The sequence below is a fragment of the Archocentrus centrarchus genome, chromosome 8 (genome assembly GCF_007364275.1).
Source record: "Archocentrus centrarchus isolate MPI-CPG fArcCen1 chromosome 8, fArcCen1, whole genome shotgun sequence".
NCBI classification, from domain to species: domain Eukaryota; kingdom Metazoa; phylum Chordata; class Actinopteri; order Cichliformes; family Cichlidae; genus Archocentrus; species Archocentrus centrarchus.
This window is the reverse complement of record NC_044353.1, coordinates 25,728,176-25,756,123: the sequence shown is the minus strand read 5'-3', so window position 1 is coordinate 25,756,123 and position 27,948 is coordinate 25,728,176. Positions and strand designations below refer to the sequence as shown.

Here is a 27,948-nt window from a genome sequence, read left to right as displayed (position 1 = left end):
CTCTGAAAATATATCTTTAAAAAAAAGTCAATAAGCAAACCCTAACAGACTAATACATAAAAGTGATTAAGACTGTAAACATTTCATAAACAAGCCATTATAAACAAAGCTTTCCCTGAGATATTAACATTCATGCTGCTCTGACCACTGCTCATTAAATCAGTTTGTTTGGAATATTAAATCCGACACTGCAGACAGAGCTTTTGAAGAGTTTAATCACTCAGATGCATTTGATCATTTGTAATAAAGACGTCTGGAAGGAAGATGTACAATAGAGATCTCTTTATTATAGTGCATTTATCAGATGTTACAAGATGAGTTTAAAAAAAAAAAAAGGATAAAAGATAATTAAGAAATACATATGCACGTACCATGTAATTTTTACAGAAATGAAAATTAAAGCTTCACATCTGAACAAGAGCAGGTGGATGACTTAAAATACAGTTTCTTACAGGATTTTTTTTTTTATATACATTTGTATTTCTTGCTGTTTAGGTCTCAGTTTAGTAAATTATATATAAGGATGAGGAAAGATTAGTCACTCATTTATGCAAACTTAAAACAAACACTACATGTCCAGTTTTAGGAGAAGAGAGAAAAAAAAGGGAACATTTTCCCTTTTGAGGTCAGTCAATGACCTTAGAGTTGTCTTAACTCAGTACGGGATATGAGGGTGATTGGTTTCTTCTTAATTGCAGGAGCCTTTAGAATCAGTGGGAGGTTGTTAAATACTGGTTGAACTGTAACAGTGTTACTGGGACATCTCAGCTGTCTTGCTGGTGTAGAGCAATTGGGAGCATGTTTGTGTATGGGCTCACTGCAACAGCTGAGAGATAAACTGCCATCTTCGCACAGGCCTGTGTCGTGCAAGCTGATGAGGTTGTGCAAAATGGCACAATGTGACGTAAATAACACCAGGAGAAGCACCTCAGCTGCATGCAGAGAAAACATTGAAGCATTACGGAAGCATTTACAGAACTGACTGATACACTTGTCATACAAATGTACCGTCTGTCACAGTGCTGACGATACGGTCTAGAGCATATGCGTGTCCCCTCTGGTGACCTTGTGCTGAACTTACACACAATGAACCCTTCCTGAATCCAACCCATTGGTCCCGAGAGCATTTAACTCAATATAAAGGGCAGCAAGCCTGGCACACACTCATGCCAAAGAAAGCCAGGCCATGCATAGATAAACACTAACAAAATAGTCAAATAGAAAAAAAAGACCCTAAACCAAGGAGCTACATATGAGAAAATAAATCTACCAGTAAATAAAAAGCCAGAGTGGGAGCAACTCTTTAAAAAAAAAAAAAAAGGTCTTGTTCCGATGAGCTGGGAGTAGATGAAACCCACACACATCCACCAATGATCCAGTAGCTACAATCACTCCTCCACATATGTAAACATGCAACATTTATTGCCTTTTGTAGACCCAGTCATGATGGTTCTTTTAATCCGCTGAAGAAGAAAAAAAAAAAAGACCCAATGAAAAGACAAATGCAATAACGTAGATGATAACTTTGAGAAGCGAAAGGGCTTGAACCGAATTTTGTACAATCTAAGGAACTTAATGTGGAGTTTCTCTACAGAATAAGCTGCATGAGACACAAAATGTGTGACCATTAACAGGAGCTGCAAGTTTATGGATTTAAAGAGTCAAAAACTAAAAAAACATTTTATCTTTATGTTCTCTAAAAATGCCAAAAATGCATCAATTTAAAAAAAAAAAAAAAATGTGAACTGTTCCAGGATGTCACACACGTCAACTTTATTTTTACCAAAAATGACACCGGTTACATAGCACAGTGCATCTCTGCAGGGTAAATAAACAGATGTGAGAAGGGTCTTAATGTCACCAGCAGATGTAAAAACCCAATTATTGTTACCTTTTGGTTTTCCTGATTATAAACATTCTTGACAGATGACACACAGCACTCAATATTGTGCCGTTATCTGCTTTGTGGAAACCAGTGCCTTTGGATGTGCTGACACTGAAGGAATGAGGTGACTTGAGAGCTAACTGTGTTCAAGGCACAGCAGGGCTGCTCCAACTTAGCTCGCACGTACATGCACACAGTCGTTCTTCCATTCATCCAAAAAAGACGCATCCAAACACACACATACAGTACAAATGCAGGGGAGCACTGGCCAAAGGTCCAACGCTTCAGGGAAAACAGAGAAAAGAAGAGGAGAGTGAGACCAGAACCAGTGCAGTCTCCCAAAAACACTGCAGATAGAGCTGACAGTGACTGATCATTTTGCATTCTTTAGCTGGCTTGAAAGCCAGTCCAGACCCTCATAGAGACCATCTCCAGTAGTAGCACATGTGGCCTGGATATACCAGTTACGGTGACGCAGGGAGTGCAGGGTCAGTTTGTCTGTGATCTCAGCTGCATTCATAGCGTTGGGCAGGTCCTACAGGAGCAGAAAACAACGGTTAATAAGAGAGATCAAAGCAACAACCATCCCAAGTTACTTCAAATAAAAAGTGCACTTTACAATACAGGAAAAAAAATGAGTAAACCACAATCTGCCTTTATACAACTACACTGCAGTTGCACAATGCTGGCAGGGTTCCCAACCTACGGTTGATCATCTTTCTTTCTCATTACTAATATTTTTTATTTAAAAATGGTCTACAGTGTTTCCATCTTAAACTCTTTCATACATCTTCTGCAACTAGTTGTGAGGCAATGCAGTCAGATGGCGTGTGCAGTTTTATTTACTGTCTACAGTTAGTTTAAATTAAGATATATTCAAATAAATACAACAACCTGTGCATTTGATACAAATAAATGTCATTTCTAGTAATGAATTCTGAATTTCTTGTCTAAAATGCGGCTAAAAATAGTTGCTTCCTTGACGGACAATCACACAAATTCACCTGTTTGTTGGCAAACACGAGCAGCACAGCATCTCTCAGCTCATCCTCAGCCAGCATTCGCATCAGCTCCTCTTTCGCCTCACCCACTCGCTCCCTGTCATTACTGTCCACTACAAAGATGAGGCCTGCAAAGGCAAAAGAGGTGAGTTTTGAGGCCAACAATGGACTCATGCTTGCATAACAAAGTGGAAACACTGTCATTTATCTCACCTTGTGTGTTTTGGAAGTAATGCCTCCAAAGCGGCCTGATCTTGTCCTGACCACCGACATCCCAAACTGTAAAACTGATGTTTTTGTATTCTACCGTCTCAACATTAAAACCTGTGGATAAAGAGTGCGTAAGGAAGGTGTAAACAAGTTGTAATGCTGTGATTTCAATGTTTTGTATAAAGCTATGAAATTCTCATTACAATGTAGGGGACGACTCACCAATGGTAGGGATTGTAGTAACAATTTCTCCCAGTTTGAGCTTGTACAAGATGGTGGTCTTTCCAGCAGCATCCAGTCCTACCATCAGGATCCTCATCTCCTTCTTGCCAAACAATTTACTAAAAAGGCTTGCAAAATTTCCCATCTTCTCTCACCTGCAGGGGGGAAACAAAACGTCAGTTTGCAAGGTCTCTGAAAATGTGATACCAAACTGAAAGCAATGTCACTAAGATAGCTAAAGTGTTACTGTCTCCATAGAAGCTGCTGTTGGCTGAACAGTACAGTTAAGATTCCCACAGAATTATGATCAGAAGATTCATTATTGCTGTCATTGTTAATGACCGTAAAAAGCACTTGTAGAACTTCCTCCTGAGCCTAAAATGAAGGATAATATTTGCCCTTCAAGTACACATGAGCTGTGAATGCACCTCCCAAGTTAAACAAAGGCCACGGCAACAGTGCTGCTTGCCCCGAGTATCTAATGAGCTTGTGACTGAAACTGCTGAGGTAAACAAGAACCAGTACAAAGCATTGCACTTAAGCTGCCAGAGATTATTGTCTTAATGACAAAGGAGTAATTAGTTAACTACTTAGAAAATAGGAAGTGACTTAATTTAGCAAATAATATATTTCAGTGAAATTACCATGAGATCATTAAGCCAGCTAGATGACATGCAGACCTGATCGTAATGAACCACAGACTGAAGAGAGATTAAGCTACATACAGTTGCAAACCTTTTTAACCACTGAAATACCAGAACTTCAGCTTTTGCTCAGAAATTGAAGTCTCATCTTCAAAGACTAAAGCGCAAATTTAAGCATATAGATGGTACTGTTTGGAAAATAATTAGCCCTGCGACAGGCTGGTGACCTGTACAGAGTGTACCTGCCTCCCGCCCTATGACAGCTGGGATAGGCTCCGGCCCCCCACCCCCCATTTACACAATGTTTCATGGCAACTATGAGTCAACATGAACCAGCTTCTGCTGCTCAGCTGTGCATTACAGTTTGTGTGGGTGAGCCAAGAGGGAAAAGCACCAATAAGCAAAAGAAAAAAGGCAGAGGAAAGCAGGCGATAGTAACTAATGATTTACCATTTATGTTCTGCATAGTTAAAAATGATCTTGAACCTACACCCAATGACTTTGAATCAACACCACCACCCACACTGCAGCTGCAAAGGAAATACTAACTTCACATGGAACGGTATTGCTGCTAAACTTGGATGAGATCCACATTTTTCATACCGTCCTGATATTTCACAGGGTAAATGACATAATATGGGATGTGTGTAACTAGTCACATAAACAATTAAATATCACCCTAAACAGCTGGGAACAGAAATACAAGTTTGTTAAACTAAGTGTTAGCAGTTAACAGGCATTAATGACGAGTTTTCAAAGTCAGCTGAAAAAGAGCCGCAACAGACCACAGCCAAGATGTCCTTAACCAGAAAGCTGAACAAATCACATCTGTTCTAATTGATGTAGTTTACGAATATTAATCATCACCATAATGGACATAAATGACTATGTAGGTGTGTCAGAACAAACTGGTGTAACGCACCTTTATGCCAGCAAATTAGTGACTAACCTTAACTTCTCCTAAACATGATTACTGAAGGGACCAATGACACATCCCATGGCAGACAGACACATCTGTGGGTTTGAAGCTAGCCACAATTTATTTATTTTTTATTTTTTTAAAGGCAGAAGCTGCTTTCACACAAACTACTGAAAGTCAGAGCACAGTGACGTGTTGGCTGAAGTTGTCATTTCTCACATGTAGCACAAAGCTGAAGATTGTGAGCAGCAGCTGTGTTCTCACTTGTGGAAATGGTACAGCCAAGAGTGCTGCTTGTATGAAGTATCCAGCCAGCAGAACACAGGACACCCACTTACTAGCTGTGAATGCACGTGGCTTAGGGCTGTGCCATCTCATATCATCCATGATAATACCAGTATTAATTTGTGTGTGCTATAATTTAAAAAAACGTCAAGCATCATGCGTTTACCTTCCCACTAAAGGTGGATACAAACTTATTTCACCACTAAAGGCAAAAGCATACCGCTGAGTACAGTCTGGCGATGAAGGCACGCAAGGAGGAGATGCTAGCAGCTGGTAATGTGGTTCCAAAAGTAAACAAAAACAGAGCATTGCTGGAGCACTGGCTGGTCAGACCCTGTACAACAGGATGACTGCTTAGTGGATGGAGATTTTGGATGTAGTAACATGGTGGAAAAGCAGGGCTTTAAGCTTGGCCCAAGACACAACATCCTAAGTAAAAAAAAAAATTGTTAAAAGGTAAAGTTATTTTATTGTTAAACCATTGATTACATACTTTTGGTGGTGGGGGTATTTTGTAAAAAAAGAGCTTATAATCCAACTGAACAAGCTAAACAAATGTGAACTGAACTAAACCTGGTGGGGAGTGAAGTTAGGATTTAATTACTGTATCTGATGTGCAACTCTATTCTTGAATCTCAAATTAAAAAACAAACAATAATTTGTATAGTTTTTGTAAGACTAATTATTTCAATAGTATATGAGCATCAACAGCACTGATGCACTGCAGGCAGCCTTCAGGTGTCCACAGGCCAATATGCATACTGAACTAAGTTAACTCATCTTGGGGCCTAAAGAAATGCTGTGGTTTGGTTTGTTCTGGTTCACAATTATGGGCATACAGCACAAGTTAAAAACTGAGCCAGTGTCAACAGCTGAATTAATGAGTGTTTCCGTTTGGTCAGATGTGCGCTGTGTGATGACTGTGCAAGTGTGACCTATGCAATATTTTGTAATCATTTCACAGTAACAGTATGTACTTGCAACCAGCAGCTCCAGCTGATCATCCGGCAAGAATACCATAAACTCAAGATAGCAATTCAGTGTCAAAACACCCACTGAATACACACAGTAAACAGTTTGATTTTTACATGCCTGAAGCAGGTTAAAATAAGGGTAAGCTAAAAACAAGCAAAAAAACAACACTTCTGAATCCAGTTTTTCAAGCTCACTTCCACATGAATGTACCCACCTGCAGCATGTGGAAAAGATAAGGATGGATTTAACACGGAGGTTTGGACTATGTGGATTAACTGCTAACTTTATCAACTTATCTTTTCAGCATCCAGCTCTGTGGTGCATCACTCCCTGGGTTTAACATACAGAAAGCAGTAATTATGTTTACAAAAACCACCTTTAATGACTCCATACAAAGGTTCAATTATTAGCAAATTAAAGTACTTTTTGAGATGGTTTCACAACAATCCTTGGACGCAATAAGGTTTTAAATGCCCAAACATTAATGTCTGTGTTTTGGCAGCAATAAACAAAAACATTAAGATTTCCTAAGTTGGTAAAACCTGAGAAAAACAAATAGTGATGGAGTGATATATACTGGAATTGGTAGACAGCCTTTCAGCAAACAAGATAGCTTTACAGCATCATAGCAGTGGTCAATATTTATCTTTTCTCTGTTATGTCACATCAATTTGAGCTAGCTAAACAAATATTCAAAGATGGTATTTTGAAGAGACGAAAGACTAATAAAAAAAATTAAAAAAATTATTGATTAATTTCTAAGGACCTTTGTGGTGAAACTTCTTTTCTATACAAAGCAGAATAACAGCTGCCAAATAGCTGCAAGTAGCATTAACATTAAAAGGCTGGTGACTTGTGCATGATTTTATAACCTCAAAGAAATAGCTGTGTTTGCATGCATAACTCAGGGATCAAGTTACATAATGCAAGAAAGTTCTCCCCACAGAGTCCATGTATGATTCACTAGGTGTGTCAAAGGCAAGCTTTTCTATTTTTTAAAGTGGGGTTTCATTCAAATACACTTTTTCAATCAACTGGTCAGAAACAGCAGGAAAATGCACACACTTCTTTTAAGTGAAGTAAGGTAGACGCATTGCCTTTTATTATAACTGGCCCAATAAAGCTGCTGTGCTTAAGTCACCCCACACAAGGTCACTGTGAGCCAGGAAAAAGTGCGCTAAAGGGGTATTTAAAGTCACTAAATCTAGTGACAGAGTTGCTTAGTGAGCAACAATAAGCGAACTAAGAAGTGATTACTGCTGAGAAAGTGTGATGCCACTACCTAAAAATAAAAGAGTGAAGATTTCCCAACACACTCAGCCCAAACTGGCCCATTTACTGCGCTGTGACCTTTCCAATGTCCCAAAGACAGCAACAGCGCATCCCTCGTGCTAATCCAACCTAGTACCAATCCTTACAGATTATGCTTTTCGCACGAGGAATGAGGAAGTACTGTTCAGGTGCTGTGAAGGAGTTCTTCTGAGTAAACAGGACTGACAGGATCAGAGAGGTGACGTGACACCCAACCATCCATTCAATGAAAGAGGTGCAAATGCTCCTGTAAAGCGTTTTTGTCCCCCACCCAGAGGCTCAGGAAGTCTTACTCAAGTGTCTTTAAACCACACAGACTGAATTATATATACACTTAACGCTGTGATTCAAGTCTTTCCCTCAGTTGGGACTACTGCTAGTCTCGGTTAGCTGACTAACGCCCGTGAAATTAAACGTTTAAAGTTGCCTTGATTTAAAAAAAAAAAAAAAGAAGAAGAAGAAGAAGAAAATAAGGTTTCAGTGTCCTCATACAGTTTAAGTGGCGCTAATGGAAACTGTAAGCCACTAAGTACCAGGAAAGATGACTTATTTCAATCTCATTTAAGGTATTGTGGGTGAGTCGGAGCTGTCTGACGTTAACGCTAAGTGACAGCTCATTAACGTTAGCCTGCTAACCTCGTTATGTTCAAGAATCCGCAGAGTAAGGCTTAATATTACCCATACAGACCACCGTAGGCACAAAAACACCAGTGACTAATACATCCACTGATTGAGGTTTAAGAGGGGTGTGTATTCAGCGGCCAAGAACTTCCTAAGTCAACACAGTCGTGCTAAAGTTAAACTGCTAAGGAAATCGCTTATGAACTTTAAAATATCCGGCTCAAAGCGTCTACAACTTCAAACCAACCGAAATGGAGAAGTTAAACATAACTGACTTTCTTCTGCGTTTAAATAAAACACATAACCAGCAACAATAATAATAAAAAATTTTACCTTTAGTGACACTTCTCGATGCTTCTACACCGCCGGTCCGGTTCAACAACAAAATGGCGTTTTCCGGCGTCGTCGTGTTCTTCTTCGTCACCACCTTCTTCTTCGTGCTATTTTGAAGGGGTGGCAAACATCAAAATGGTGCGTTTGCGCCACCAAGTGATGCGACGGGTGACATTACAAGCTTGGTCTGGAAACTAATATTGTTTTAGAGCACTGCGCAAAACTCTTGAGCCACTCCTCTTTTCTTTATATTCTGCTTCTGCTTCCATAAGCCAGACTTTCTTGTAATTTTTTCAGGTGATCTTGAGCAACAGTTCTCCAGGGTTTGTGAAGGTCTTGGAAAGTTTTTCTTTGGACATGGGCTGCTTTTTCACTCATTTTCAGTCCAGTCCTTATTTTTTGTTAAACCACTTGACATTTACCTGTGAATTTTTAAAGTATAAAAAGGCACCTAACTCAAGGGATGAATACTCAGGATTAACCAGTATTGTGTCTACACATAACAGAAAACTTAAAGAACCAATTTTAAAGTGTATCTTTAGGCACTTTGTGCAATTTGGGTACTTTGCTACTAGCCTGTCACAAAAGCACAAAGTATGTGGAAGGGGGGGCTCAAACCATCATCAGTATATACGGAGGAGGTCACAGAGCCATCTGTAAAATATAGTGGAGGCTCCGTCAAGGTTTGGAGCTGGATTTCAGTCAGTGGTGTTGGGAATCTTGGTAAAATTCATAAAATTATGAACACAGAAAAGTACCATCAGATTTTGATATACCATAAAATACCATTTAGGAAAGCGTGTGATTAGCAACTGCTTCATTTTTTTTTTTTTTTTTGGCATGATAATGAGCCTAAACATTTCCAGTGCAGCAAAAGCATACACAGAACAATATCAGTCATAGACTGGCCTCCCCAGATTTCAGACCTCAAAATTACTGAAGCAGTGTCGGATCATCCCAACAGCGACTGAAACAAAGGCAGCCAGTATCCAAAGAAGAACTTTGAATATCCTTCAAGAAGGCTGGAGAACTATTCCTGAAGAAATTGCAGGAGTGTTCTGGCTCTGTTGAAGAATAAGGGTGGTCATTCCAAATACTGACTTTCAAGCTCATTAATATTCAGCAAACACTTACTTCCATGTATGTTTGCACATGTTTCTATACATCAACTATTTCCCATTTTCCAAGCAAAATATAAAGAAATGAGAATTTTTCACAGTAGTGTGATGTGTAGACCTGTGGATGCTCTGGCAAAGGCCTGATGCCAGCCTAACCAGTGTAACTGCAGCATGCTGCATTTGGTGTATCACTACATTCAAGCATCCAAACACACACTATTTATTGAATAATAATTTAATACAATTTTATCATTAGGAAATGATCATTAAGCTATATTTTAAAACAAAACATTTCTCCATGAAAGCATGGGACTATCTTAACAAAAAAAATAATAAAAAAAACTCCTTGCATCCTTTTCTTGCAGACAAAACAAATAAAAAAAACAAAAAAAAAAGTTAAAGGTGAATGAAATGTAGATAAATAACTGAAACATTAAAAAGTGTCAACTTTTACTCGTTTATCTACATTTATTCTTATTCCAAGCTTTATTCCCTATTTTAAAAAAATCCACTAGATGGGGCTCTATCCATGTTTGTTTGTTTTTTTTGTTTCCTCTGAATGTTTGGAACAAGACGGAGAAAGTTTGATTGCAATAACAGACTTCAGAGTCTGATTCTGCCCTTTAATTTCAGAACTATTTTCAGAAATAGATCATTTGCTTCCTATCTATATGGTTTTCTTAAATCCATCCAGCCATTTTCTTTCGGCTTTTTATTACAGCGTTTGCAAGATTACTGAATTTGTGCTCTTTAATAATGCAATGTATGAACTTATTTCTTAAGAAAAAAAAAATTTGCTTTCTGATCTCCTTGGTCAGCGATGTTTGCTGTCAGAGGACCACCGGCTTCAGGTGATGAACTATCTCAAGCCTTAAAATATAATATTTGTTGCTATTTCATACATTTATCCATAAGTTGTAAGCTAAGCTTTAAGTTGAACTCCGTTTAATAGATATTATTACAGTTTTTGACCCGGCTTCTTTGTAATCGTAAATATTAAAGACAACAGCAGAAAAACAGTATTAATTATGATGGATCGTTAAAGTGTTTGTGGCTAGGAGAGAGGGTGAGGACAAATATAAATATTTGATATCACAGACAGGCACATTTTAATGTCAAGATGTTTCCTGTTGAGTGCAATGGATGGACTCGTTTCTTGTAGACATTCCCAAGCGCATTACAGCTTTCTATATCACTGATAAGCCCGGGATTTTGCAGCTCCGTGCACCTGGGTGGCGTTACAGTGGGAGGGAACATACAGTAGCAAAGCTGAGAGAATCCAATGAGGGTGCGGCAAAATGATGCTTCCTCCCCCAAAGAGTCCTGCCTCCCAGTGGACCACTGGGCCTGGCGCACCGGATTGAGAGTTTGTGTGCATGTGGGGCCCCTTAAAGAGAAGCGCCGACCCAACGGCACGGACTTTCTCTGTTGAAGAAGCAGCGAGATGAGGAACAGCGCCAACCCGGCATCATGCGCTCCAGGCTCCCGAGGACCGCCTGCCTATTGCGAATCATTGCACTCTGCATCCTTCTATCGCACACTGCAGCTTATTTTGGGTCAGAAGATGAAATTTTTCTTGCACGCTCTGTCTTAGTTGTTTGACTTTGTTAGAAGTGATCATAGGCACAACTTTTACGAGCTTCAGCCAATTTGCGCACGCGTAATTGTGATCATTTTTTATTCGTTCAAAACCTTTACAGCTTTGTAAATGGACACGCTCATTTGTTGCAGTGGAACAAACAAATCCATATTTGCATTTTCAAATGTTTTATTTTTCAGGTTAAACATAAAAGCTTTGATGCGTTTTGTTCCTGGATTTTCTTCGAGAGAGAAAATACCGTTGTAGGAACACAGTCGTGTTATAACCACATATGTTTAGTGGGTTAATGATAGTGTGGTCACAGAATAATTTCATTATTGTAGTACAGGACGCAGTTTTTTTTTTTTTTATATACTTTGTCCCAGGTATACAACTTCTAATGTAATTCCCCCCCTTCTTCAATCTAAGACTGACAGGTCGGGAACCCCTGGTGTTTTTACCAGGTCCTTTTTCAAGTGAAGCCCCAACAGGAAAGGCCCACCTGAAGCAGTGCGAACAGATGACTCTGACGAGGCGACAGAAGAGACTTTGTCGCAGGGAGCCGGGTTTGGCCGAGACGCTCCGGGAGTCGGTGCGCCTCAGCCTCCTTGAGTGTCGGTATCAGTTCAGAAACGAACGCTGGAACTGCAGCCTGGACGGCCGGGGGAGTCTTCTGAAAAGAGGTAGAAGCCATTTAAACACTTTCCTTAATTTTGGGTTCTTGCTCAAGGCAGATGAGAAAGTCGGGCAGTCTCTTTAATCTAACTTTAAACTATATATGTCTTTATCTTTTATTTACTTTCGGTGCTTGGCTGAATATTCAGCACTCCTTTATACGACATACAGCATGTTTTATAGATAAGCATGTCCTGTGAAAAGAACAAGAACTGCAATGCTGAAACGTATTTTAATCCAGGGATGTTTTTTTCCTCAATCGTATCAGTTTAACAGTTGTAAAAGTTTCTAAACAAATATGTAATATATTTTATAGTATACTTTAAATAATGCTTCAATTTACAGTCACAGTCTCAGACAGGGAAAATACTTTTTCATTTTGATAGCATTTCATGCTGTACACAGGTAGAAAATTAATAGACAATCAATTCATAAGATATTTTAGGCAATGTTTTTGCTTCTGTTGATTGTTTCCCTAATATATTTCTAATTAAACAACAGAGAAATATGCACTGTACCCAGAGAGAGTTTGCTATTTTATTTAGCTCCAGAAGGCCAAAGACAAAATGTTTTTGTGCATCTCATTTAAAGTTGAAAATATTCCCAAATAATTCTTTAATACCAAAGAATTTTTGAAGATAACTCCCAGTAACTCCTCGAAACCCCTTGACTTGACACAACCTTTTAAAGTTTTTGAGAAGCTGCTTACTTGAATTATATTTTATTTATTTTTAAATTTTCATGGCATGATACAACCATTGATTGGCTACACCGGGATCACCATATTGCACATAATTCTAAACCCCTGCTGTGCACATAAAGTGCTTTAGGATCTTCCGAGCTTTATGCATATGGATATCAGCGTGTGGGAGAACATGAACAGGTCAGCACGGAGGTAATGAGGGAGTAGAAAGCCAAGAAATGTGGTGTGGTGCAGAGCGCTCAAGCCCTGTGGTTATTTTTATCTCGGGAAAGTGGCCATTCCCTGAGGAAAAGGGTGGCGTGATTACCCACTTTCATCTGGGAAAATCCTTCCTAGTCAAAATAATAATTAATTGGATCAAAATACACCGTGGTGATGGCTCCGGGTGAAGCAAATAACAGTGCAAAACCAAAAGGAAATGTCAGGAGAGGAATTGCGACGTAAGAAAACTTGCAGAATTGCTGATGTTGTTGCAAACCATGACAACGCAGTCAGCCCTTTGTAAAAGTTCTGGCTTAAAAGGTTAATCACTGACGCAAAAAGCATTTTGTTGTAAATTACGCAATATTCTGTCAGAGCAAATGTTTTGTTTTGTTTGTTTTTTATCACTAATAGATCTTGCATCAAAAGCTCTGGGTAAAAAAAAGACAAATCTAGATTGAAATATTTCTCTTTTTATTCCACCTTCTCTGATCCTTTTTACATCTACCACAGCATTCAAGGAGACTGCATTCCTGTTGGCAGTGTCCTCTGCAGCACTGACCCATGCACTCGCCAAAGCGTGCAGCTCAGGTCGAATGGAGAGGTGCACATGCGATGATTCCCCCGGCATCCAGCATCGAGAAGCATGGCAGTGGGGGGTCTGTGGTGACAATGTGAAATACAGCACGAAGTTTCTCAAAAAGTTCCTCGGCCAAAAGAAGGTCAGCAAGGACCTCAGGGCTCAGGTCGATGCCCACAACATCAACGTTGGCATTCGGGTGAGTGTAGAAATATTGCATCAAATGTTCTTCTGCAAAACAACTTACTCCTTGAAGCCCAAGGCAACAAAACGTAAGCAACACTTAGCTCAATTAGTTGGGCTGCAATTTTACATGACAATTACACCTTCGACACAGTCCTGTTTATCAAATGTCATTGAACTGTAATTTTTGCCTGTATATTTTTCATGGTGCCAGCCAGATAAAAGCTCCATCATTGGTGCGGGTGGATAGCACAGAAGCAGAAGGTGAGGCAGTTGTAGCAAGGAGACAAGATGGCTGTGGGATTGTTGGAGCCAGGTGTTCTCAGGCATGATAAAGCTTGCTGTGCAGGCCAGCAGAAAATTAAAGGTCTCATGTCAGAGAGAACGATTATAATCGTGGCCTCTTTTTAATATACGAGCAAGCATTTTTTTCTACTTACTGGATCACTGTGCTCTTCATAAATCCACCTAATGTTCATAACCACCACTGTGTAGCTGTGAATTAGCAGGCCCCAGGGTCCTACTCCTGTAGCTCACACCTAGACAGGGCTGGTGGGGAGAAAAAGGAAAAACAGGACTATCTTATCTGATCTAACCTGAGTTAAATGTTTTCCTCGGTCGACACCAATGTGGAAGAAGAGACCAGGAGCCGTGCTAACAAAAACTTAAAGTGGTCCCTCATCTAGCAGTAATGGCGCTCTGAAGCCCTCAAGGGGTTCATACCTGCAAAAGGAGGAACTGAGCAGAAGTACCTAGAAGTGCCCTCTGGCTCTAACTGTATGACCTGTCTCTGGCCCCTGCAAAGACAGCAGCTCTCAGCCTGAGTGATTGTTCTCATCACTGACCATCAAGCTCAGTGAACTATTAACCTAAATTAGGGGCACCGCCACCAACCGCCGCTTTATGTTTTTGGCACTTCTTGCGCAGAAATTCTTATCGATGTTTTCCATGAGCAGGCATGTACTAAAAACAGGGTGGAGAGATTCCACTCGCTGCTGTTTGTCACCTCTGCCTCAGGCTTTAGGAAGGAGAGGCAAGAGAGAAGCTGAATGAGCTAGTTTCAACACACTGAAGAAAAAAAAAAAAAGTAGCAAGAGCTGTCCAAGTGAGAAATGTGGGGTGAATGAAATATGACATGCTGAACAGTACCTTTCAATCTATTATGTCAAATTTTTCACTGAGGGGAGCTAAAGGCACATATTGCCGGACCACCACACCTAACCCCCCTACGCACCCTGCAGGAAACTGTCTCGCTCTTTCCAGATAGACCTCCCAGATAAGAGTCCAGGTAATGAATCAAAGTGAAGGAACTGACATTTCTTCCCATTTTCCCTCCAACCCCCCCCCATCCCAGGCAGTGAAGAGCGGACTGAAAACAACCTGCAAATGCCATGGTGTCTCCGGCTCTTGTGCCGTACGGACTTGCTGGAAGCAGCTGTCTCCTTTTCACGACACCGGACGCCTGCTGAAGTATCGATACGACACTGCTGTGCGAGTGCTGAGCGTCACCAATGCAGCCACGGGGGAAACCGAGCTCGCGGGTCCTCGTCGCCAAGGTCAGAGCCTCCGCACTACCGACCTGGTCTACCTGGAAGACTCCCCCAGCTTCTGCAGGCCCTCTCGCTACTCCCCTGGTACAGGTGGACGTTCATGCGCCAAAGACACAAGCTGTCAGAGTCTGTGCTGTGGACGTGGTTATAACACAGCCATGCGCCTCACCAGCTTGTCTTGCCATTGCCAGGTACGCTGGTGCTGCCATGTGGAGTGTCAGACATGTGTGAGAGAGGAGGAGGTGTACACCTGCAAAAATGCATAAACACATGATGAGATAAAGACATTTTGCAAAGACCTGAATAAAGAAAAGAATGATCCTTTGAGTCAGTGGAAAATATGATAAAGAGTTCATCACTGATCTTGGACATGATTGAACAGTAATCTCCTATAGACACTACACTAAGGGATTGTGAATTGCATGGAAAGCGTAATATTATAATATTTCTGGTTATAATCACTAAATTGATATGCAACAGCTTACTGTAGGTGAGGATGTTTTCAAACTACCCTGCTTTTCTCTCTCTGGATGCACTGAGACCCCACTCTGCTGAGGAGGAGGAGGAGGAGGAGGAGGGGGGAAATGCTCTTAAAGCAGGTACTGGACTGGACTGGATGCCACCAGATGTTGAATCCCATCTTCAAGGAAGCTCTAAAAGTGACTTTGTTGTGTTGTAATTGTCCCCCTCCATGTCACTATTTATTGTGCCAATTGTGTTGTACTGCTGCTTTATATTTTAATTCTTAGAATCAAATGTTACCACTGAGGCTAAAATGGCCTTAAAAGGAACCTACCTGTCTGTCTTTCCGTCTGCTGTGGAGAACTTTTAGTTAAAGTTCTTTTCTGAGTAAAAAGCACTTAAGTTGCTCTTGTTTCATATGATACTCTGTGCTTAATTATTTTGTTTGTGTTTAGGTCTAAACGTATGATTAGAAAGAATCACTGGAAGCTTTGAGTGGTAATTAATGCCACAGCTTATGTTGTAACTGATGCATGAGAGGCTTTTTGTGCACGGAGGGAAGCTGGCTTTCAGTTGCTCTTATGGAAATGTCTATGGAAATCGCTACATGTGGACTAATGCGGGCTCAAGAGAACAAAGAGAAATACCTGGGGCAATAGTGAGGGAAACACCAAACATTGTGTCTAAAAAAAAAAAAAAATCACTTTTTTGCTTAATTTGTCAGCATACTAACCTGGCTCCTCTAATTTTGCTGTTTATAGAAGCACACACTTTGCTATGCTTTCAAGTTTAACATTGTCTGGCTGAACCATTTGGTCTTCAAAGTCTAATTTAGCCTCGTCTTTGTTCTAAATGCCTTTGAAGTGGGCCAATCATGCTCCTTATTTTCTCAAATTGCTAATCAAAGACAATCACTCAGTTTACTCCCCTTATATATTCAACTTTATGTGTCCTTGTGTGCAGGTCAAAAGTGCATGTTGGACCCCAAAGGTTTGTTTTTATTGGCCAGTTAATGTTTTGTCTGAGGGACTGTATATATATGATCTGAATATAACTCATGTCACGGCTCCTGGCGTCTGACAATGTGGAATCATAATTTTCTACCTCACTTCATCTTTTGGCAAATATCACTAAGATTTATGAGCTATGCAGAGTTATCTTCTCTGTAGATACATGTTTTCCCCTCTGCATTTGTTTTAAATATCATATTTTAGATGTTTGTACATTCCTTTTTAATTTGGTAATATATGAATACTCATTTTTCAAAAGCAATTTTTTTTAAAAATCTCATCGCTTTACATTCTTATTTAAAACAAATAAGATGAATAAATGGACATAAGTTCACAAGGTCTGCGTGTTTGTTGTGTCTTGCTTAGTTGCCGCAGGCAAACACACTAAACCATGCACACACTCCACACGCAACAAGTAAGCAAGCGCGATACACCTGCCCGAAACTCGGCTCCCTGCACCAGCTGAGCAAAAACCACTTCCTGCTGATGGTGCCCTCCCCTCCTTTTCATCTGAAAATACTGTGGTCTTGCTGCATCGCCATCAACCACCCAGCAAAAGGCGAGGGGTGAGTGGGCGGAGGATACGCTTACAGGTGTTGTGCCTCTGGCCAGCGCACCAGCCGCGATGACAACCATAACGCTGGTGATGACAAAGGCGGTGACTCAGAGGAGTGTTGTCTAACAGAGCGTTTGACCCCAATTCGCCATTAGAAAGTTACAATCGTCCGCCCCACAACGATGATAGGAGCAGTTTATGTGCTATTATCCCTGAATCATAACTTTCCACTCATTTGCAAGGCATCAGTGAACCTACAGCATACAGAGGGCTATTGTATCAGGTATTTATAGTGTGTGCTCTGGTGTTTTTGATGTTGCTCTCTAATTACTATGATTACACATTATTACTCCTTGTTAGAACATTGACTTGAAACCCAAAGTATTGCAGTGAATTATAAGACAATCTTTTAAAATTACCTTGTATTATTGATATACAGCAGGTTATTGTTGGGGCAAATTATCTCTCAGTGAGATGAGTAAACTTGTTTTGCCTATTCCGATGTTTTAATAATTTTTTAGGACTACCTTGCAAAGAAGAAGAAACAAAAGAGTTGTTTGCGTTAATGACAAAACTTTAAGGAGAGCCAAATGTCACCTCGGGGAAATAAGTCAAGGGAAAGGTTGGCTTGTGTAACAGACAAAAAAAAAGGGTCTTAAAACATGTCTAAAGTTAGCTAAAAACCAAACACACTTATGAACTCACAAAATATTAAAAAGATTCAGTGTCACTAAATGTATATTTTCATAGTAAAAATGTTACATATCCAGCTTTAGTGCTTTGAATTTTGACACGTTGTTAAAGCCACTGCGTAACCTTTAAAGATATTTTACCTTGAGCAATAAAATGCACCACTGCTTACTTTGAAATCACCAGTAGCTTACTCTAACTCTAACCCTTTTTTTTTTCAAAGCACATTCTCTTCAGCAAAAGATGCACAGCTTCACATACTTTTCCAATGCCTTAAACTAAAGTGATTATTTAAAGAGCCACTTGATTGATTAAACAGGGCAGGTTTTCTTAGATAATGAAGAGTTAATATTTTAGAGATATGTGGTTTTCACTGGACCACAGCAATATGTTTTGGTCTGTCCAGTAACCGTATTGTATTGCCTCTCTCAACCTTTGGATGTATCCTTTGCTGCAAAATTAATTTCCCTTCTCAGACAATAAAGTTGAAAAATTCAGTTCAGCAGTACATAAAATGCGTCAGCATCTCTCCAGTGACTGAGGTCAAACAAGTTCATGTGGGCAGACTACTGACTCAACACATGAACTCATCATATCATAATATTCCAGATCAATAGTTAATTTTATTCATCACGAATACCATGCATTAAAACGCTGCAGGATGCAGAACATGACAGCGGAGTGTGTCACGGAAAGAAAGGTGGAGTAGGGTTTAGATATTGAAGAACATGAAGGAAAAAGATGAGGATGGAGGGATGAGAAGGGATAGTTTGTGGCCCCAGGAGGCCTATCCCCTGCTGCTGCTGTTGTTGTTTTATAATGAACTCCTAAAGCCTTCATTTCCCCCACTACCCTCACTGGAGGGGGCGCAGCGATGGGGGCTGCTGAGTCCACAGCTGGATTCGCACGCACAAGCCCTGAGGGTGGGGGTGCTTTGAGCTGGGTGGGGGGGCTGGACCGGGCAGAGGTGCAATGTGCAAGCTCCTGTGTCTGTGTTTGAAAGAGTCCTGACAGCAGACAGGTGAGGGCAGAAAGGTTTTTGCATATGTGTGCGCGAGCATACTTGCCATGTGCACACCTGTGGTCACTTCAGCCATGTTTGTAGTGAGGTCTTCCTGTGCGGGCGTGGGCTACAGCCGTCCTGCTGTATGCTGGATCTTCTCCCTGTCTACCTGAGACACTGAATAGCATAGATAATGTAGGTTAAGGCTGACGGTAACACTATCTCCTGTGTCTGCATTGGCTTGGTTCAGGTAAAGGTTGCTATGCTGGGTTGGGCTGCAGCAGTGCACCATGCTGTGATAGATGAAGATGAATTGGCAAATCAGGGCTGGGGCTTTTTTTTTTTTTCCAGATATGTATTATATTTGCGTTGCTTAGCAAAAAGATATTATCCATAGAGACTTACATAGCTTTCAGGTTGATACATCACTCATTTGTGTAGATGTTAACTCAACAGTAGATGTTAACTCAAGCGTGGAAGGCTAGGTAGATACTTTGCTCAAGGACACAAAGCATAGTCCTGTCCCGTAATCGAAAACTCTGAGCCCCAGGTCAAACATCTACACCCTACAAGACTTCCGCCTATGGAGAGGAGACACTTAGACTTCATTGGAGCTGTGCCTAATCCCCACACCCTGACATCACACAGATAATTAAATAATGAAGACAATGAGGAGAGGCATGGATTTGGTGAAGAAGAAGAGGAAAAAGAGAGATACAGAGAGTTGTGAATACGGCATAGGGTAGGAATTTGGAATGTGAAATGACTAATGCAGTTGCTCAACCCACAACAAGAACATGCACTGCCTAGAGCTATGACAAGGCTGAGTGCATACCTCTAACTCAGAGGCAGGGTTTTACTGGGATGGTGGCTGAGTTCCTCATAGTAGGTGATGAGATAGTGCAAGCATATTTGATGGTCAATTAAGTCAGCATAAAGGTTAAAATGATGAATTCTCACCAGAGGATGGAGAAAAATAAGAGGAGTTGACAGGTATTACAATACAAATGATTAGATGATACAAATTAATACAGGAAATTAAATCAATAAAAAACAAAACAAAACAGAAAAAACAGATGAAACCTGGAGTATAGGCTTTGCTGATCAGTCTAATAAGTGAAGCCCACATGAAGTGCTTTAAACCTGCATTCTTTTTCATCACCAGCAGGGGGCGAGTCCTCATGTTGCAAAAATTATCCACTTGTATAGAAGTGTGTGGGAAAATGGTCCTCATCTTCCTTGCTCTGTGACCCCAATAAAAGCATTCATGATGATGTCATGGGATTAATCTCTAGTTTCAGGACATACTGAGTAGAAGAGCTCCATCCATGCATCAATTTTCTGCAACTTGTCCAGGTTGAGGGGGCAGCAGCCTAAGTAGAGATTCCCAGATCTCCCTCTCCCTGGCCACCTCCTCCAGTTCTTTCAGTAGGACACCAAGGCTTTCCCAAGCAAGCCAAGAGATATAACCTCTCCAGTGTGTCCTGGTCTGCCCGGAGCTCTCCTCCCATTAGGACATGCTCGAAACGCCTCACCTAGGAGGTTTCCAGAGGGCATCCTGGTCAGATGCCCAAACCATCTCAACCAGTTCCTCTTGACGTGGAGGAGTAGTGTATCTACTCAGAGCTCCATCGGAATGACTGAGATCCTCATCCTATCTTTGAGGGGGAGCCCAGACACCCACAGAGGAAGTTCATTTCCTCGTATCTGTGATCTCATTCTTTCAGTCACTACCCAGAGTTTGTGGCCGTAGATTGAGCTGAGACTGACCGCTAAATCGCTAGCTTCACTTTCACGCTCAGCTCTTTCTCCGCCACAACAGACCTCAAGTCTATTTTGTAAATTATAACCATTCCAAGGAAGACCATCTATGGTTAGCATGCTGACAGTATCTATTAGCCTAAAATCCTGCTGTGCAGAAAAACAGCTTTACAGAGCTGCAAGATAGCTGCAGTACAGACTCAGCTTCATTTACTTTTTTTGAAATCTTACAGACCAAATGATTATTGAAAAAAGCTTACAAATATAATTTTGTCACCAAAGTGATGGTGCTGCCAGTGTGCAGTCTACAGCTGGTTTCCACTGGTACTGATGCTGAAAAACTACCTACCACCAGAACAGCACCACAAAACTGCTGGGTCCATAGTTGGAACCACTGTTGTCAATTATATTGAGAGAAGCTACCACAAAGAAATTCACCAATAATTCGCAAATTCAGCCAGCAGATTCTCTCTAAATATTTCCCTTCTCCCTAAAGTGACCCCGGCTTACATAATGTTCAGTTCTCAAAACCGTTGAGATTTAAACTGTATTATAAAGGCACCAAGGAGGAATTGGGTCTGCTCCAGCACCAGCATCAGCGCTGACACTGTGTCAGCATAAATGTGGTAAAAGAGCTGGTGCTATTATCTTCTTACTAGTTCACTTTGATAGTCCCCAGTTCTTTCTTTGTGGAACAATACTGTAGGAATATAACAAATATTTCAAGCAAATATTTATCATTTGGACTCTGCACCACCTGAGAATACAGTCAAATCAGCTGGACCACCAGCCATCATACTCCACACACTCTTCTCATTCTTCATTCATTTGTTTTAATCTGAACTGCCCACCTGTAAAGTCTTGAAACTCCTTCACAGATTGTGATTTGATGGTCTTGACAAAACCATTCCACAGACACATTTAAACACCTGCCGAAGTATTCAAAACTACAGCGACAGCCCTGATGACACACGCACAGACTCACTAAACGAAACCAGTGCTAGCTACACTGGTACAAAATGGGTTCAACACTTGAGTTCTAGTCATGAGACAAAGCACAACACAGTAGTGCTCACACGGTTTCACACGACAAAGATGCCCGCACACATTCACCAGATTCCTCTTGAACTGTCCAGTCTCAAGCCCCGCTGCCAACCACCCATTGAGAAGCTCCTGGGGGAGGCCGTTCCCATGCTGCTCCATAGAAACACCTGCAGCACCAACAGATGGGTTTACATGGCAGCTGCTGTGATAAGACCCAACACACTCTCATAACTGACTCCCCTGCTCGATATATGGCACTCCTCTTGTTTTTCTCTCACAGACAAACGCTCACACTCACACACACACACACACACTCTCTGACCTCCATCACAATCAAAACAAAACTTTCCCACATCAAGTATGTCCAGGAAAGAAAAACACAGATAAAGTGCTGAGCTATGTGTTCTCCCAACCAGCAACATCTCTGAAAAATAAGTCTGTTTTTTTTGCCTGTGATTATTTGTGATATCAATAGCTGCACAATTATGCTATCAGTTGGCTTTATTTCCATTAGTATTCACAACTAAATCATGACTATCATTAAAGGGATGCAAATACACAATAGCCCACCTTCAAAATTTGATTTCTTTTGAGCTCTGTGAACTGCACAGTTCGGTTAGCACACATGACTTAATGATGAGAGTGTGGATTAAAGTGGTTGCATGACTGTGGGCAGGAAACTGTCAGGCCGGGAAACCCCGGCACAGTGCTCCGTGCCACTGCTGTTTTTAATCGCATCTTCACAAAGATGTCATCTAACCACAGGGGTGGACAACATCTCATCCTCAGAGGTCTGAGTGCCACAGGTGGGATAGCCACAGGGCTGCATGTCTGTGTGTGTGTGTGTGTGTGTTTGGTGCCTGTATAATCACTTTGCTATTTGAGGACAGAAAAAAAATATGTAGCGTGCCAGAAACCAAGAGAGAGGAGACAATAATGCGTATCACCATTGCCCATTTCAAAAGTATAGTCTTGTCCACTCAAGAGAGAAGCAGAGTTTGAGGGGACCCTCTGGTTACTCAGAAGGCTTACAAAAATGCATTAGATTCAAATCTTTTACAAGGTCTTAATGGAAAAAAAAAATCTTAAATGCGATAAATGAATGTCAAACAACTTTAAACATTCTACTTTGAGATAAAAATGGTAAATAGTTGGCAGTTGTATTTCCACATAGCCTGCAGCCATGGACTGATGTAACACAATTAGCCTGTGGTTTTATGCTTATTTGTGGTTGTTTTGCATCATTTTGTTGTCGCTCTTTATCTGTTTTTTAGTTCTGTTTGTCTCTTTGTGGCTCTTCACAGACATTTTTAATCATTGACAGTAATGAGTGAAAGTACCTGTTGGGCTTGGAACTGGGGTGGTCATTCACATTGTCCCTCAGAGAGGAGAGGGTGCGCCCTCTGGACCCCCAGCTGGACCCGTTTCCCACTAATACCCACTGAGACGTTGGGAGCTTATAAGTTTCTCCTGTCATCTCTGACAGGCCCTCATTTACTTTCATTCAGCGCCTCATCACGGCTTCAAAGACGAGTGGCTCACCTCCCTCGGGGAAGCAGCGAGAAGATCAGTGTGCCTTCAAAAAAATGACTGGTATCCTGAAATTGTTGACCCAGGGCAATTTTGCTCCTCGTAATTGGCTTCTTCGCTGTGTCTGTCTTGGGCAATCATTGTAGAGTTATGATGTATTATACTGCCTGGAAAACATCATTAAGTACATTGTAGGGAAGTGATTCAATAACATATCATTTTCTCTTGATGAACAAAACAGTGTTGCGGATTGGAGGATGGGGGGGGGAGTCTCCGAGTACACTGAGTGCTTTTATTTCTGTACTTAACAATAACCAAGCTGCAGTGTTTTCTAACCAGGACAAGGAGACTGATTCAGCACTCGAGTTTGTTTGGATCCAGCAAGACTCCAAAGGGGACAAAGTCTGCTGCAGACAAACAGCATTCCTTAACAATCAAGTAACATCAGACACATGTAGATATATTCAGTATATACACACATACTTTCCTTTAGTCACTTTGTTACTAGTGTGCTATAAAATAAAAACAGTATTTTTGCACCAACAAGGTGATTTCCAAAGAATTTTTAGCTGAAAACTGCATAGTGTGCAGTGTGTCCTGTAAAAATAATTGAAGAAACTGAACAAGTAGAGGACAAAAGTAGCAGCAGTCCTAAAAACTATCAGCAACTAACAGCAGAGAAACAGTATCTAAAAGTCATGTCCTTAAGAAAATCCAGCTAAGACCTGACACAGGACCTGAGTGATACATCTGGTACAGCTGATCCATATACTGTTTGCCAAATGGCTGACAAAAAAAAAAAAAAAAAAATTTAAGGAAGGGAGGAATCCAAATTTCATATCCATGGTTCAAGTCTTTGTCAATATGTATGGAGGACATCAGGAGAGATGTACAACAGTGAGTGTCTACATCTGTAAAACATGGGGGAGGCCGCATTTCAGCCAGTGGTGTTGGGGGGATGTCAAAGTACAGTCAGATTTTGATCCACCATAAAAAAAAACATCTGGAAAGTGTCTGATTGGCAACTGTTTTTCAGTATGCTAATGATCCCAAACACACTGCCGGTGCAGAGCCCAGAATTCAATATTCTTGAAGCAGTGTGGGATCATCTTGACAGAGAATTGGGGAAAAAAGGGAGCCAACATCCAAAGAAGAGCTTCAAGAAACCTGGAGAACTATTGAAGAAATTGCTAGAGAGTTCAATATTATACCAAATATTGACTTTCAAGCTCATTAATATTCTGCAAACACCGTTTTTTGCCTTATATAATTACTTCCATGTATGTTTGTACATGTTTCAATACCTCAACTATTTCCAATTTTCCAAACATAATATAAAGAAAGGAGGAGTAGCTCAAGACACTACACCATGGTATTTCAATTATGTTACTTTATACTACATCCAAAGGAAATATTGTACTCTTTACTCAATTATAGAGTGAATAAATTATTACTGATAAAACAAACAGTACATAACATAATAACATTGAAATATGGTTTTCTTCTACAGTAACATCAGTACCTGTAAAATAATATTCTGAATCATAATCCAAATTCCTTAAAATTACAAAAAAATAAAAACTATTTAAAAAGAAAATGAATGTTACACCAGCTGTGCTCTATAAGTGTGTATTAATGTATGACAGTGGCATTTATACCTCAAATGAGGGGTAACGACATATGCTAACTCAGTTGGTCAAAGTGATCAAGGCCCACACCTGGAGTCGGGATTCCAGTTTGTGCCCGTGGTGCTCAGGTGTGAATGAAAACCAGTAAGCTCATTTCATCCTTTCCTCAGGGCTGAAACATAAAGGACAGACAAAGAGAACCCCACGACCTTCAGAGATTGAAAAAGAGCGGTAAATGTGCCTCATGTACTGCTCAGAAATGGTTTGAGGGGGCTTCTTCCTCCCTCTCTCTACTTCTTCTCTATTCTGAGCAACAGGTTAAAGCCGTACGCATCTAACCACTGCCCCGGGGATATGTTATGACAACCAAAAATGGTGAACAGCAGGAGCAAGAAGTGGCATGAACAGATTTCACGATTTCTGACATGTGGGGGTGGGTGAAAAGGACCTCTGTTCAGAAGTGTCTAGCCTGAAGATACAACCATCAACTCATGTAGCATCAGGCAGCCGTGGAAAATTGTCTGGGCCAACTTCTGATTGCTGTGTTGTATGAGGAAAACAAACACGGATATCACCTCTAAACAGGAGCTCATTCCACAAAGTATGTTAATGTTTATGTCTCCCTTGCTTTCTCTTGGACTCATTTATTCTTCCTTCCCAAACTGGTAGACACCACACTGATGGATGGCATAGGTAGGGTGACTGAGATGTGGTTTTGTTAAGGTGCCAGGCAGCGCCCCAGGATGGTTTCCTCCCAATAAATCACCAATCACCTATTGTGAAATTCTCACACCTTGTTCTGGGAAGTCCAATCATACCACTTTCACACACTACTCCTTGACAGAGTCAGTCTGTGGCTGGCAAATCTGACATCCTCTCGTCTACTGATTTGTAATCTCACCTCACTATGAAAGGTTTAATAATATTGGTTTTGGTGTCTCTGACTGCAGGCAAGAAGAGAAACGCTTCTGGATGGACAAACGGGAATACTCTGACACCTGACTGTGGAAAAAGAGGATGGCCTAATTAGACCTAGTCAGGCAGGGCTGACAAAAGCTCACCTCGGGACATGTTTCTCAGAGTCTTTCCTGTGACATGTCTACATGTCAACAGATTATGCTGTATTTTCTCAGAGCTTGTCTTTGTAGGCCAAAGACCTCTGTGTGCTAAAAGAATATCAAATGTAATGAAATATGTAGCCTACAGCCAAGATTGAAATGCTGGGAATTTAGCATAAAGGAATAACCTGAAGATTATTGTCTGTTTAGAAACAGGATTCAGTGTCTGCACACAACATCTGCACTAACATTTGGTGTCCTATTTTCACCTTATTGATGTACAATTGTGGTCAGAAGTTTGTATACTCTCATCATGGGCATGAATGTCATTGAACTGTTCTTTTTCTAGGGTGGAATGATTGTACATCATGTATACATCTTTAGTAACTTAGTAAACAAGAATTGGGTGTACAAGTCTGGATTTATTTTGGATTTTCTCTAATCCACACAGAGTCAAAATTATATATCGTGTCCAAGTCTCACTGTCTAGCTTTTGATTTAAGGTGAAGTTGAAGAATTTGGAGGTAGTCCTCCTCCTTCATTATTCCATCCATTTTGTGCAATGGGCCAGTGAAAATGATAGCAAAACAGCCCCAGAGACACCACCACCACCACCATGCTTGGCAGTAGGTACAGTATTCTTAGGTTTGAAAGCCTCACCTCTATTCCTCCAAACATACCTTGTCATTGTGGCAAATTAGCTTAATGGTTGTTCCTGAACATCCAGACAAATTTCCTCTCATCTGAAGTGGACAGTTTTCTTCCAGACCTTGGCAAAGCGGTGACACATTTGAAAAACTTGTAATTACGTACAGTTGTTTAAACTGATGATCTTGGAATCTGCAGCTGTTTAGAAATGGCTCCACGAGACCTTCCCAACTCGTGTAAATTTATAATTCTCCTTCCTAGATCTTCACTGAGTTTCTTAGACTTTCCCATTGTTCTGAGTATTGGTCAATCCAATGAGTGCAGCCAAACATCCATCAAGCCATCTTCTTCCACTTATCCAAATCAGGGCTGTGGGGAGGCTGGAGTCTATCACAGTTTGCCGCCAAAAAAATCCTTTTTATGCTGGGAAAGAGAGACTACCAGTTGCAGTCAGTTATGATCACTAACGAGAGGTTATAGGCCTTGGCCATGTCAACTTAAAAGACATTGTAGAACCTTCGGCACCACTTATTAAAAGATTTAGCTGAGTGCATGTAAAATTTTGACCCTGTATAGATTAAAGAAAACCCAAAATAGATTCAGACTGATGCACCCAGTTCTTGTTTTTAAAGCTATTAAAGGGATGTATGCTGTACAATCATTTCACCCTGGAAAATGAATATTTATATATATATATGCAATCTGGAAACTAACTGAAACTAAAATAAAATACATAAAATAATAAAAATAAATAAATGGAAAATATAAAACTGTAGTATGATTGTATAAATATATATATATATATATATATTTTTTTTTTTTTTTTTTTTTTTTTTTTTTTTTTTTACACATTCTGTGAGAAATACCTTCTTTTTTTAAAATGAAAACGTACACATGAAAGTACACATGAGGAATTATCTGTGTCCAAAATCGAGGAGGAGTGAGCACTCTTTTATCCCCATAAACTTTATTGAAACATACATATGTATATATACAGTAACATAATAAAAGGGACAGTATGTGAAGAGGCTTACAGTTAAAAAGTAGTAAACAAAGCAGCAGCGACATAAAACATAATACTGAGAGGTAATGAGGAGAGATTATACGTATCAAATACTGCTGGGGTCTTTGCTGCTTTCTTGTTTTTCAACTGAATGAGAGAACTGTAATAATGCTTGATGTCAGTTAAAAATATGGCAGAGGTTCGTTTCATATTTCTGTATATGAAACTTACCAAAAATGGTCACAAGTTCACAAAATAATACAAAGAAATCTCTGTTATATAAAGCATGGACATTTTACCCTTTTACCTGTTTTTCCAAATGAAAAATGTAAAATGTCCTGTATTTCAATATTAATTTTCAGTCTAAACTTTTCCAGAACGTGCTTTACATGATAAGCAAGTACAGATAGGCTATGAGGGTGTTCCGGATGTGTGTTTTTTAATTTTTTTATTATTTAAAATATCCAAACCCCCAATAAAACAGACTCATCTTCCAATCTGCTGCGTTATGAAGCAGGAGTGAGCTCTCCTCTTTTTTTTCTCTCTCTCTGGGATGATAC

At 40.4% G+C, this 27,948-nt stretch overlaps 2 protein-coding genes across 2 annotated transcripts; one reads left to right on the top strand and one right to left on the bottom strand.

Moving 5' to 3' along the window:
* Window positions 1–267: 267 nt before the first annotated feature.
* On the bottom strand, window positions 268–8,561 carry arf2a (ARF GTPase 2a). The gene is made up of 5 exons (XM_030735097.1): window positions 8,407–8,561; window positions 3,319–3,473; window positions 3,100–3,210; window positions 2,890–3,014; window positions 268–2,420 (listed from the first exon to the last, which is right to left on the bottom strand). Exons 2-5 carry the CDS (start codon window positions 3,461–3,463, stop codon window positions 2,259–2,261), a joined length of 543 nt encoding a protein of 180 aa, XP_030590957.1. The 5' UTR covers window positions 3,464–3,473; window positions 8,407–8,561; the 3' UTR covers window positions 268–2,258.
* Window positions 8,562–10,891: 2,330 nt separating this feature from the next.
* Window positions 10,892–16,806, top strand: wnt9b (wingless-type MMTV integration site family, member 9B). Its single transcript, XM_030736854.1, has 4 exons — window positions 10,892–11,080; window positions 11,533–11,786; window positions 13,196–13,461; window positions 14,800–16,806. The coding sequence occupies exons 1-4, from the start codon at window positions 10,995–10,997 to the stop codon at window positions 15,259–15,261; spliced, it is 1,068 nt and encodes a 355-aa protein (XP_030592714.1). The 5' UTR covers window positions 10,892–10,994; the 3' UTR covers window positions 15,262–16,806.
* The last annotated feature ends 11,142 nt before the right edge of the window (window positions 16,807–27,948 follow it).

Bases quoted from the DNA above. Each gene is read 5' to 3' on its own strand.
- arf2a (XM_030735097.1), bottom strand. From the start codon at position 3,463: ATGGGAAATTTTGCAAGCCTTTTTAGTAAATTGTTTGGCAAGAAGGAG. The intron at 3,211-3,318 runs GTGAGTCGTCCC...CTTTATCCACAG, and splicing joins TACTACAATCCCTACCATTG to GTTTTAATGTTGAGACGGTA. The intron at 2,421-2,889 runs GTGAATTTGTGT...CTGCTCCTGTAG, and splicing joins TCGTGTTTGCCAACAAACAG to GACCTGCCCAACGCTATGAA.
- wnt9b (XM_030736854.1), top strand. From the start codon at position 10,995: ATGCGCTCCAGGCTCCCGAGGACCGCCTGCCTATTGCGAATCATTGCA. The intron at 11,081-11,532 runs GTCAGAAGATGA...CTTCAATCTAAG, and splicing joins CACACTGCAGCTTATTTTGG to ACTGACAGGTCGGGAACCCC. The intron at 13,462-14,799 runs GTGAGTGTAGAA...CCCCCATCCCAG, and splicing joins ACATCAACGTTGGCATTCGG to GCAGTGAAGAGCGGACTGAA.